Source organism: Cuculus canorus, chromosome 5 (assembly GCF_017976375.1).
Source record: "Cuculus canorus isolate bCucCan1 chromosome 5, bCucCan1.pri, whole genome shotgun sequence".
Lineage (NCBI taxonomy): Eukaryota > Metazoa > Chordata > Aves > Cuculiformes > Cuculidae > Cuculus > Cuculus canorus.
In genome coordinates, this window is record NC_071405.1 from 3,846,403 (window position 1) to 3,859,414 (window position 13,012).

At 43.9% G+C, this 13,012-nt stretch overlaps 1 protein-coding gene across 6 annotated transcripts in view; it reads left to right on the plus strand.

Moving 5' to 3' along the window:
* DDHD1 (DDHD domain containing 1) overlaps positions 1-13,012 on the plus strand; it is a 60,121-nt gene that overhangs the window by 27,224 nt on the left and 19,885 nt on the right. For all 6 annotated transcript variants that reach the window (XM_054066822.1, XM_054066823.1, XM_054066821.1 and 3 more), the window contains 3 exons: positions 700-847; positions 9,202-9,308; positions 9,449-9,555. In XM_054066822.1, coding sequence (XP_053922797.1) covers positions 700-847; positions 9,202-9,308; positions 9,449-9,555 — 362 coding nt within the window. The remainder of the gene's footprint in view (positions 1-699; positions 848-9,201; positions 9,309-9,448; positions 9,556-13,012) is intronic.

Genomic DNA, 13,012 nt, shown 5'->3' on the forward strand with positions numbered 1-13,012 from the left:
TGCTGGCTTCCTGCCCAGCCTTGCGCTCCTGCAGGTCCTCTCTGTGGGTCATGAGACAGGGATGGAGATGCTCTGGGCCAGTGGGTTTCCTCAGCCATCAGCGGGGCACTGAGGGAATGGTGATATTTACCCTGGGTATTTGATTTTTTTGGTTTGGCCACTGAGCTGGAGAGCAAGCGGGGAAGTTTGAGGTTGGATCAACTTGAAATAAAACAGCTTTTCCCCATCCAAATGGAAAATCGTAAACCTTCTCAACCATCTCTCTTAATCGGGTCAGAGGGATTGACAACGCTTCTCGGTTCTGTGGCCAGATTTCCGTAGTCCTTCCATGCTGTGGGAGTAAGATGGAGATAGAAGGAAGCTGAATGATTACAACACACAGAAAAGTGTTGGGTTGTAAAAATGGATGGACAATTGTACAGCTGTTTTCCAAAAAGTTATTTTTCAAAGCATTATTTGAATGCTGTTATTTTTACCGTGGAAACGGCCTGGTGATGCATCGGCTGAAAGAATTAATATCACCTGGTTGCTCAGCTCTCTCAGGGGTTTGAAATTGCAGTTATTTAAAAATGCATGCTATTTCTCTATGTATAATCTTATTTTAATGTTTTAGTCTGAGTAAAGTCAAGCTTGTTTGATCGTGTAAGACCGTTGCACTTCATAGATTGTAACTGATCTAAGATAACGTTTTTTCTACAGCCTCAAGTAGTGGGACAAGACTACATAGAGGCTATGTAGAAGAAGCTACGTTAGAAGACCGGCCACCGGAAACTAGTCACATTGTGTTTGTTGTGCATGGTATTGGGCAGAAAATGGACCAAGGAAGGATCATCAAAAATACAGCTATGTGAGTGCTTCGTAATATTTGCAGTGCCAACTGTAGCTGTTGTTATAAATGGCAGCAGAGCCTTTGATTTAAGCTGTTACCTTTTCCTCTTTCCTTCTCCTCCTATTCCCCTGAATCATTAGTCTTTGTATTGTGGGAACACTGCTTTCTGTGTTTATTTTGGTGTGTGGGATTAGCGAGAGCATCTGCGAGCCAGAAGAGTAAAGTTCTAATCTGTTTTCATGACCAACACTTGCAGCTTCTGGGGCACTGGCTCGTGAATTCCTAACACCTGGGGTCAGCGACTTTCCTGAGTAAGGAGAGATGTCTCATTTGGTCAAAATCAATGGGAATCTCCAGTGTTCCTACTGGTTGTCCAGTTGGAACTGGGTGATCTTTAAGGCCCCTTCCGACGCAAACTATTCTGTGATTCTATCTCAGAGCAACAACCTGCTGCTCCCTGCACCCCTTGTTCTGGCATTTCACTGCCCCTTGCTTTTTTTTGTTTAAGAGCAAGGAATCCAAACCAAAGAGATCCGCTGATAAAAAGCTCAAGTTGGACACCAAGATAAACGTGAAAACTTAAATTTCTGTAGGATGCAGTCACTCTGGAAATGCAAATGCCCTAAACATCAAGTTGCTGTGTGAACAGTGATGAGAAATGAAACTTCCACCTTGGAATTATTAAGGTTTTCTCCTTTTTCTTTCTCCCTACCCCAGCCTATAAGGGTGGATTAACTCCAGCTCAGGACACAGCGTGTAGTTGTTCCTTCCATAAGAAGTCCTGCTTTAATTGGCAGCCCATTATGGGAAGTCTTTTCTCTTAGAGGTAAACAAGACTTCTTGTGCTTCAGTAAATCTCACTCACACCTTCAAGAAATATCAGACTGTGGCATAGCCTTGTAAAATGCTGGTTATTGCGTAGTAAATTGTGTATTCTGAACAAAATCTGCAAATGAAAGCATCATTTTAGATTGAATTCTCTTCTTTTAAAAAATTATTTTTCTTTTTAATAGCTTAAAACGGATCAGTGAGGAGCATCCCATATGTTTTAGGAGGAGATTTTAGAAGTAATGTCTGCCAGGCCAGCAGAACAGCAGCTCTAACAAGCTGCACTAGCACTTCTCTTAGCACCTTCATCTCTGATAGATGTGTGGGGGTTTTGGTTTGGTTTTTGCTTTCTTTTGCATTAGGAACACAGGGAGTCAAATGTTGCCTTTATGAAAAATGATAAAATAGCTAAGGTGAAATCTTTTTTGACCATTTACACTTTGAAGTAGAACTTAAGGAGAATGGAACTCAGTGTTTTTTTCTTTATAAATGCACATTCTTTAGTGGGAAAGCTGTAGTTCATCGAATCATAGAATCATTAAGGTTGGAAAAGAACTCCAAGTTCATCCAGTCCAGCTGTCAGCCCAACCCCACTGTGCCTGCTAAACCATGTCCTGAAGTGCCACGGCTACATGTTTTTTTAACACCTCCGGGGATGGAGACTCCACCACTGCCCTGGGCAGTCTCTGCCTGTGCTTCACCACTCTTTCAGGAAAGAAATTTTACCTAATATCTAACCTAAACCTCCCCTGATGTAACTCAAGGTCATTTCCTTTCATCCTATCACCTGGGAGAAGAGACCAAGACCAACATCACCACAGCCTCCTTTCTGGGAGCTGCAGAGAGCGTGTGGTCTCCCCTCAGCCTCCTCTTCTCCAGATTAAACAGCCCCAGGTCCTGCAGCTGGGACTCCAGACCCTTCCTCAGCTCTGTTGCTCTTCTCCAGATGCGTTCTAGCCCTTCAATGTCTTTCTTTGTACTGAGAGGTCCAAAACTGAACCCCGGACTTGAAGCCGTAGGTCTGCCCATCAATATAATCACTCCTTTCTGTCCTTGTCGATATCTGGGTACCACCAGTAGAAGGCATTATCAGCCCTTGGAGCTCATCATTGTCTTGGGCTGCTTGCAGCTTTGGAGGACATGGATGTCATTGTGATATAAATGTGCTGGTGTGGGAATCTGGAGGTAGGTGGGGGGTGTGTCCCTTAGAAATAGGAAATTCTTCTTGCTTGGGCCCCAAGATATCTGCCGAGTGCCACCAGTCCTCTCTGGACTCTGGGACACGGATGCAGGGAGAACAGAGGTGAGGCAGGTTGGACAAGGCAATCTCCATGACACCTTGCGTTCTTTTGGTATGGTGCTTGGAGGGACTCTGGAATCTGCAGAACGGAGTACTTTTTTTGGTGCCTTCCCTTTCTACCATCCACAAAACTCTCTCTTGTGCATTTTGCCTTTGCTGTGTGCATTTAGTGTTACTTCTTTTGGGGTTCCTTCTCCCCTGGGATAAAGCTTTTTTATTTATTTCAACCTGTGTGAGAGCAACGTTTCGGTTCATAGCACAAAAACATAGGCTCGCTTGAACCAGTGGTTCTAAAAGAACTAAAAAGAAAGAAAAATGCAAAAACACAGCTTCTGACCCACGCGTGGAAAACAATGTCTGTAGCCCAGGCTGGTGAGAGACCTTACCAGAGCTCATTTGATATGCTCTCTCCTCAAGTTTCTGCCTTGGAAAGACGTTGGTGCAGCTCACTTGGTGCATCTGCATTATTAGTCAGATCCTGCTGGTTACTGAGGTGAAAACAGAACCTTTATTTCAGGATAATTTAACATTATATGTGCTGACTTCATTAAGGAGTGAGGTTCAATCTAATCCTTAACGCGGTTCCACGCTGTGGTCGTGGGGTGTCCCCTAAGTAGGTAAATGGAAAAGGTGTATTTTATTGATGCTTGAATGACCAGGTCTTTGGTAGATGTGACATGATTTTGTTTCTTTTACGGTGTAGTTAAACACATTTGTTATCTAAATGTAGCAGGGCAGCTGGTACAACAAACTGCTGCTGTCAGTGCTGATATGAAGTGCAGAACTCATCTGGGAAAAGCCAGTGCCTCCTCCAGGCTGGAACAGTGATTCAGCGCGCCTAACGTGAACAGAATAATGTGCTGCCAGCCGCTTTGATAGCATAGAGGGGGTTATGTAAGGAAGGAGAGAGTATGTTCTGTATTTCTGTGTAATATAAACTAAGATAATATGGCATAATGGACTGAATTGGAGAGCTTTTATTTGCAACCAGGTGCAGTATGCTGGTATTACTGGGTTTCTGAGAAGGCACAATGTTCACATTTTGGGATATACTTTTATTTTATTGTACATACTTCCATACTGTTATCTGAAATATTTTTTTCCCTGAAGCCTGATGTCTGATTTTGTCAATCTCATCCTTCTAGGATGGGGCTGAGGGGTGTTCTTACACTTATTAAACAGAATAAGTAATGATGCTATCTGTGTTTCCAACCTCCTTTGAAAAAAAAACAAAAAACAAAACTGTTGTTCTTCATGACCTTTAGGCTAACCCTCTAAATTTCATTAGCTCTTGTGCTTAAAATCTGAATGAAGGAACAGTGCTGTGTATTTCCATAATAGCAGATGAATAATGTATTTTCCATAACAGCAGATGAATCCATGAAGAATAGTGGCAGAAGATGACTTGTGTCTTGCACTCGCTCTTTGAAATCTGCCTTCAGTAAGACCTGAATTTGCATTTCTGCAAGGCAGCGACACGTTTGCTAACGCCATCATCCCTTTCGTTTCCTCTGGCTTGAGCAACTCTCAGTTTTTATTACTCATGTCCACCACTCTTGCTTGGACTAAATTTAGCCCAAGCCTGCCCTGAGTTTCCTCAATAACTCATGGTACTAGTTCTTAAAGAGGCAGAGTGCCGTGCTCCGCTTGAGGGAACTCCACAGTGGTGAAAGTGGTTGGGGATGCTTTAGAGCATGATTTTCCAGGTGTGTGACCAAAAACCAGGAATGGATCTATAGGGTTTTGCAGACAGTAGTGAGAGTTCAGGGGGTTTTTGCAGGGACACCCCATTGCCCTGTCTCTGAGATCGAGTGTTCAGATTAAGAAGTTGGCTGCTGGAAGGTTGTTTTTTTCAAAAAATTAAAAACCATTTGCTTCTTTCTGGGCTGTGGATCATCTGATTGAAGAGAGTCTGCACTGGGGATAAAATCATAGAATTATAGAATGGTTTGGATTGGAAGGGGGCTTAAAGCCCATCCAGTTCCAGCACCCCTGCCATGAGCAGGGACACCTCCTGCTGGATCAGGGGCTCCAAGCCCCATCCAACCTGGCCTGGAACCCCTCCAGGGATGGGGCAGCCACCACTGCTCTGGGCAACCTGGGCCAGGGCCTCACCACACTCATTATGGAGAATTTCTTCCTAATGTCTAATCTAAATCTCTCCCCTTTCAATTTAAAGACATTCTCTCTCATCCTATCACTCCATGCCTTTGTAAAAAGCCCTTCACTCCAGCTTTCCTGGAGCCCTTTTCAGTACTGGAAGCTGCTCTTAGATGTAGGACCCAAGTGTAGGACCTTGCACTTGGCCATGTTGAACCTGGTGAGCTTCACACAGACACAGTTCTCAAGGTTGTCCAGGTGCCTTCAGGCATTTTGCTCTGTTACCAGCTATCACAAGCTCATTTTATCAAGTTCTTGAATAAGCTGAAGCTTCCTTGTTTGTATCTCTCTGTTTTTTAATGTAGTGTTTCTGAGTGCTCCATGGGAGTAAAATCAGTAGCGTAACACAGCAATAATCATAAATAAGTTAATTTATCTCTGGAATATATTTGCTTAAGCAAAGATGTACACCTGTGAAAATATGGCGGTTTTATTTATTATTTTAATCAGAGAAAGGCAGCCAAGCACATTTTATTTCTGGTGAATTTCAAAGTATCTGTTTTCAGGCAATTACTTTGTGCTTGGAAAAAAGCAATGTGTCAAAATGTTTTCTAAGGTATGTGTTGCATCTGCACCCGAGTGAGTTTTTTTTCTTAGAAAACCAGTAAATTTTAGTTGTTACCATGTGTTTTGATGTATAAACTTAAGTAATCGTTGCTCCGGGGTCAGTATTTCAACATCCATTTGTGTTGGAAAGGAGAATTTTCTCCCTGTTTAAAGGAGGGTTTATTCCTTCAGTTGGTGGTAATTTAGGAAGTGAGTAGAGAGACTTGCCGTCTAATAAAGTAGCTCCAAATCTTTGTTTTAAAAAAGCCAGGAGAAGAGGGGAAAAAAGAAGGCTTTATGGCTGAACAGATGAGAATGGGTGTAATAAGTGTATAGTCTGGGGGTCTGCATGTGGGCTTTGCCACATTGCTTGGGAATTCACAGAGTCACAAGGTTGGAAAGGACCCATTGGATCATCGAGTCCAACCATTCCTAACACTCCCTAAACCATGTCCCTCAGCACTTCATCCACCCGTTCCTTAAACACCTCCAGGGAAGGCGACTCGACCCCCTCCCTGGGCAGCTGTTCCAGTGCCCAATGACTCTTACTGTGAAGAAGTTTTTTCTGATATCCAACCTGAACCTCCCACTGGATCAGGGGCTCCAAGCCCCATCCAACCTGGCCTTGAACCCCTCCAGGGATGGGGCAGCCACCACTGCTCTGGGCAACCTGGGCCAGGGCCTCCCCACCTGAACAGGGAAGAATTTCTTCCTAAGATCTCATCTCAATCTCCCCTCTTTCAGCTTAAAACCTTTCCCACTCATCCTATCCCTGCCCTCTCTGATAAAGAGCCCCTCCCACAAGCTTTCCAGTATTTTTCCAGGCATAAGGAAGATGCACGTAGAGTTGGGACATGGTTTTCTAATGTACATAAGTGCTTTTGTATGTTTGCTCACAATCCTTTCTAGCAGAAGTCTGGGACTATGCTGCCGGAAGCTGGTCTTTCAGCTGATGTCAGTGGGAGCCCTTCAGATCTGAGTAAAATTAGGTTTTGCATTTCACAACATTTTGGATGAGGACACAAAGCTGGCACAGCTTTGAGGAGGGTAGACTTGAAGCTTTTCCAAAAGCTTTGGCAGTCTTTCTAGGCTGCACTGTTCTTCTGAACTCATATATCTAGTTTTAGAAATGAGACTTTTCATTAAATCCTCTGTGCTGCTTTGCCTGTGAATAGCTTTAGTAAGACCTGGACCCTTTTGAACAGGAAGAAACCCTGTAGCTGTCATATTTGAAGAACGGTCCTGCAGGAAAGCTAGAGAGAAGCTCTGGATCAGGGAGCGGAGGGATAGAACGAGGGGGAACAGGTTTAAGCTGCAAGAGGGGAGATTGAGATGAGATCTTGTGAAGAAATGTTTTCCTGTGAGGGTGGGGAGGCCTCAGGTTGCCCAGAGCAGTGGTGGCTGCCCCATCCCTGGAGGGGTTCAAGGCCAGGTCTGATGGGGCTCGGAGCCCCTGATCCAGTGGGAGGTGTCCCTACCCATGGCAGGGGGTGGAACTGGCTGGGCTTTGAGGTCCCTTCCAACCCAAACCATTCTCTGATGATTTGATATCTTTCCCTACACTGCTGTCTCTCGCACCTACAACATTTGTGCTGAAAGAGGGGAGATTAAGATTAGACATTAGGAAGAAATTCTTCACAATGGGGGTGGTGAGACACTGGCCCAGGTTGCCCAGTGTGGTGGTGGCTGCCCCATCCCTGAGGCGTTCAGGGCCAGGTTGGATGGGGCTTTGAGCAACCTGATCCAATGGGAGGTGTCCCTGCTGATGGATTGGCATGGGATGATGGCTAAGATCTTGTCCAACCCAAACTATTCTGTGATTCTGTGGTAGGATGAGAATGTCAGTAGCTCTAATAGTTTTTTCTTCATAGTGTCTACAGCTGCCAGTGATGTGTAAGTGGCTTGGCTGGTTTTGCTGCACTATTAGTATCTAGTTCTTTACTGGTTCCTTCCCTCTAAGTCAGTGCTGCAGGGTAGAATTTTGTGCTTTATTCATACAATGTTGCTGTGGTTTTACTGCTTTTAAGCTTTAAGTTGCTGCTTGGCTGGGTTCTTTCTAAACTTATTGAGTTCGTCTTAGCTGACCACTGTCCTTCTCATGCAGAGCAAGTTAAACTGGTTTGGCAATACCAAAGGTTAGCGTATCCGAGTAACATAATTCAGATTTTACATCCCTAAATTTCCGTCTACAAGTGATCACCTGATGTTGTTCAGGCAGATGTGGTTTTGGTTTGGTTACTCAGGAACACCAGGAATGTTCATGTACTTACAGAATTCTTATCTTTTTGATAATCTGAACATTCTGTGCAGCTGAAGTTGGGCTCTCAGATACGTGTGGTGGGGAGGGTTGTTTTTGCTTTGCAAAGCAAGGTCAGCTCAGGACTTAAATCAACTTCCGTTTAAGCAAATCCTCTTCCTGGATTTTTTTCCCTCATCATGGGAAGGACATTCCCATGCTTACCTAAACCTTGGCCATCTCATTGGACTGGAGACTAGGAGATGAGGAGTGCTATCAAACCAGGCTTTAAAAATAGAGGTGCTGATGAGTTGCATTTGGTCAGGCTGTCAGTAAAAGCTTTGGAAGAAAGTGTGTAAAGGATGCTCTCCTTTCTCTTTTTCCCTTTCCTTTGCTTTATCTTTTCATCAGGAAGTAGGTGTCACTTATGGAAAAGTATTTTGACTTCCTGCTTCAAACATTCAGTGCATTGTTGATTAGGAACAGATTTTGTCAATACTTCTTTCTTTTTATCCATATCGTCATTTTCAGTGGAAACTAGAGCAGCCCAGCAGAAAGGGATCTGGGGCTTCTGGTGGAAGGAGAGTTGAACGTGAGGCAGCGGTGTGTCCTGGCAGCCAAGAGGTGTCCTGGGGTGCATCCAGCACAGCGAGGGAGGGGATTGTCCCATTCTGCTCCACACTGGGACGGCCTCACCTCGAGTGATGGGTGCAGTTTTGGGCTCCACCAGATAAAAAGGATCTAAAGCTACTGGAGAACATCCAGAGGAGGCCACAAAGTTGGTGAAGGGTTTAGAGGGGAAGCTGTATGAGGAGCGGCTGAAGTCACTGTTCAGCCTGGAGAAGAGGAGATTGAGGGGAGACCTCATTGCAGTTACAGCTTCCTCACAAGGGGAGGAGGAGGAGCAGGTGCTGAGCTCTTCTCTCTGGTGACCAACGACAGGACCCAAGGGAATGGCAGGAAGATGTGCCAGGGGAGGGTTAGGCTGGACATTAGGAAAAGGTTCTTCGCTCAGAGGGTGGTGGGGCACTGGAACAGCTCCCCAGGGAAGCAGTCGTGGTCCCAAGCCTGACAATATTCCAGAAGCGTTTGGACAATGCTCTCTGACGCATGGTGTGAATGTTGGGGTTGTCCTTTGCAGGGACAGGAGTTGGACTCGATCCTTATAGGAGCCTTCCAACTCGGGATATTCTATGAACAGTAGAAATGTGGAAAACATGTTGTTCCTGGATGCATTGGCTTCATTTGATAAGAGACTGATAGTAGTCTTTACAAGAATATATTCTTTTTTCCATTTTATAGGATGCGAGATAATGCAAGAAAAATAGAAGAAAAGTATTTTTCCAAACTTGCAACGCATGTTGAATTTCTCCCGGTTGAATGGAGATCAAAACTTACCCTTGATGGAGGTATAGTACTTTTTTACTGATTCTTTGGCTGTTCCTGTAGCTGCAGTCTGCAAAATTGTCCCCAGAAGGTTCATGCTGTGCCTTGTTTGGATTTTATCATTCTCCAGCATATAATTCCATTCTCTTATGTTTTTTTTCAGACACTATAGAATTGATTACTCCAGATAAAATGCGAGCATTAAGGCATATACTGAACAGCAGCGCGTTGGATATCATGTATTATACAAGTCCTCTTTACAGAGATGAAGTGAGTGCGTTTTTTATGGACCTTTTAGTAGAGTGGGGCATAGAGGCTGAAACGAACGGGACTTAGGAATGTAAGCAAAGTTTCCGTTCCTTCTGAGAGACCCTGCGTAAAGAACACTGACGCTTTGCAAGTGCGTAATGGTCATCCATGGTAATCAAAGTACAGCGTTTTAAGAGTGAGAGGAATAGAGAAACAGCGAGAAGTAGAATCAGTGTAGTTTATTTGGAGCAGAAATGGTTGTCTAAAACGAGTCCATATCAGCAGATTATGGAAAAATTTTTCGTGGCGTTTTCATTCATCAGCATATTCAGAACAGTGGGAGAGAGCCGAGGTTCTTCTTACCTCTTGCAAGCTCTCTGGGCATTTGTTACTTCATTTGTGTCCATTGAGGTGGCAGGATGTGGAAACAAGCCCAAGGCAGTTTTAACACCTTTGTGTGTGCTTGCCTTGCAGGAAAAGCAAGATGACCCTCAGTTACTTGTTTGTTAGGGGACTGTTCACATAGCAGAACGTCCCGTCTTGTCTTACCTTGCCCCGTCTGTGTAGGCATCTTCATTCAACCTTTAGTCTATATAGCTTTAGTCTATGTAGCTGTAAAGTGACCATCAGAGGGCAAAAGCCTTGAATAACTGATAAAGTAGCCTGTAAAACACAGTGCATTGCCTCAGTAGCATCCTTTGTTTATCATGCTTCCTGGAAACCCCTGTTGGGATGGTTTAGGATTCGTTTCTATCGGAATTATAGCTTTTTCTGTATTCAATAGGTTACGTATGGAGTAATGGTAATCTTTTTGCAGGCTTGTTGCTCTGTGCATGGTTGGGCTGGGACAAGGAGAGGAGACACTTTCAGAGTTTACCTGTGGATTTGATGCTGCTTTTCATTAAAATGAAAGATGTAAAAGTCCTTTAGACTGGTAATATAATTTTAAACCCTAAACTACCTAGTAATACTTATTTTCCTGATAGCCGCAATGGCGGTGAGATCGCTTTTTTAATCTTCCAACACTAGCAATAGGTGTATCAAAAGCTGTCCCTCTTGTATTGCTCAGGAACGCAGAGTTCATTGTTCAGGGCTCCTGAATTCTCTGCTGTGTATTAGGTCTCTCTGTTGTGAAACTGAAGCCAGCTTGAATCTTTATGGCAAGCGCTGAAAACTTCTCTGACAGCTTTAAAATAGGTTAATTTAAACTGCGTTAGAGGCTTGGCACATCTGTGGGCATCTTCTGGGAGAGAGGCAATGCCTCAAGTTGTGCCAGGGGTGGTTTATGTGGAATATTAGTGAAAATTTCTTCCCTGAAAAAGTGGTAAAGCACAGGCAGAGGCTGCCCAGGGCAGTGGTGGAGTCTCCATCCCTGGAGATGTTCAAAAAGCGTGTAGCTGTGGCACTTCAGGACATGGTTTAGTAGGCACCGTGGGGTTGGGTTGGATGATCTTAGAGGTCTTTTCTAACCTCAATGATTCCATGATTCTGTGAGTATTTGCAGTGGTACGTCTCCAGGCCTTGCAGCATTTTAATCCTGCGCTAAACATTTTCACTGGAACAATTTCTCTGCAAAAGCTGCTCAGAAAGTTTTTCCCTAGAAAATCAGAACGGGGAGAAAGGACTTTCCTGAGGAAGAAAATAATAGGCCGATTTTTTTGTATCTTTCTTTGAAATATTGCAGTGTCCTCAGGCAGATGCTAAACCGATGCTGTGGTGGAAAGGTCAGCTGGGAGAAAGGGACTTGATAGGACTGTATTTTCTGAAGAAATAGGGAGTGTTCCCTTTGTTACAGTGGTTTGATCTGTTCAGTTACTGGTACGTAAGCACGCTGCATTTCACTGGTCCTCTTGAAAGAGCTGAGGTTATTGGAGCAGAGCGGAGCAGGCAGAGCAGCGAGCAGCGTTGGTGGAAGCAGCTGCACGGGCAAATGAAATCAACTCAATTGACTGCTGCCCAATTTATTCTTTGATGAGCTATCTGAGCTTGTTTAGTCTGTGGGAGAAGCCTTAGGAAACGGTGTGATATGGGTTGGTCAGCAGCTCAAGGAATCTCTAGCCTTTCTGTGGGGAAAGACCTATTGAGCCATCTTACTTGGGGTGCTGGAGGGATGGCTTGTGGTGAAGCTTCAGTCCTACTGGTCCTCAAAACAAGGGGGGAACTGGGAGGGGAGGTAGAAAGAGAGATGGGTCTGGTTGTGTTGCATTCTGCTTTTTCACTCTTTTTTTTTTTTCTGGATGGTTCCTGCTTTCCTGTTTTCAGGAAGAATCAGCAGGTGCTTCCTGAGCACATAAATCCCATGGACTGGCAGGCAGTGAGGCTTGGAGTTGGCAGAAGTACTGGGAAAACCATTGTGGAAAGAACTGCCTTAACTGGGAATTTGTCAGATGTAGGCGCAGAGACCCATTAGAGGGAGCAAAAATGCAAACTGTGGATAAAAAAAACAGCTCTTAAAAAGTTGGTTTTAATTACAGCGATGCCATTTCGGAGAGAAAATTTGATGAGAGTTCTATTTTTCATGTTTAATTCAAATGAAAAATGTCAGTGATTTTAACAAATACGAAGACGATTTGGGTTTGTAGAATGTATTTTTATGTGGAGTGTTAGGATAAATACCAGGCTGTAGCTACAAATGAGATTTGAATACTCTTCATGTTACATTTGCTGAGCTGAAGTCCTTTTCAAACCAAGCTTCTTCACTGGTTAGAATATTGTATGCTTTTTAAGACTGAGAAAACCAATCAGGATTAAGTAGCATCTTAACCTCATATTCTGCTTAACCAAACAATTTTTTTAGCTGGGACTTAAAACCAATTTTTCTTCTGTTTTTTTTTCCTTACAATATACCAAAAGGTTCAGTTTCTGACCTCAGTGTTGATACAGAACTGTTAGGAAAGTACAAACATCCATCAGCACTCACTGCAGGTGAAGGGCTTCTGGTTTTGTTATAGCAGCAAACCAAACCATTCATAGAGCCTGAAAGTCCGGAGACTTTACTACAGCAGAGCTTCCTCTCTAAGGTTGGGTAACTGGTGATTTGGAGATTGGAAGCAATCTCCATCAGATGACGTGGTTGAATTAAATGCTTGGGCTCTGCTCTGCAGCTATTGGAAATCCACGCAGAGTTTTTTACTTGCTGTCCATGTTTTTGCCTAACTTCTCACTTAACAGCATGTTTTTAAGGAGCAGGACTGTTAAAAACATGCTTAAACTCAGTGTTCAACCAGAACTTTCCAAGAATATTGTGCCCCAAGATTGCAAGAGAACCAGACCTTTGTGATGAAATGCCGTGATGCCAGAAGATTACTTAACCGCTTTGTGCATGTGGGATGTAGGAGAGAATGATGTAAGATCATTCTTCCAGGAATATATCTGCTTTTCCAGGGAAAAAGAGTGTGCAGGGATAGAGTACAGGAGAGTAGGGTACAGGGCTGTTGAGCAATTCGGGCAGGACATTGGGAGCAATAGCTTTTATCCA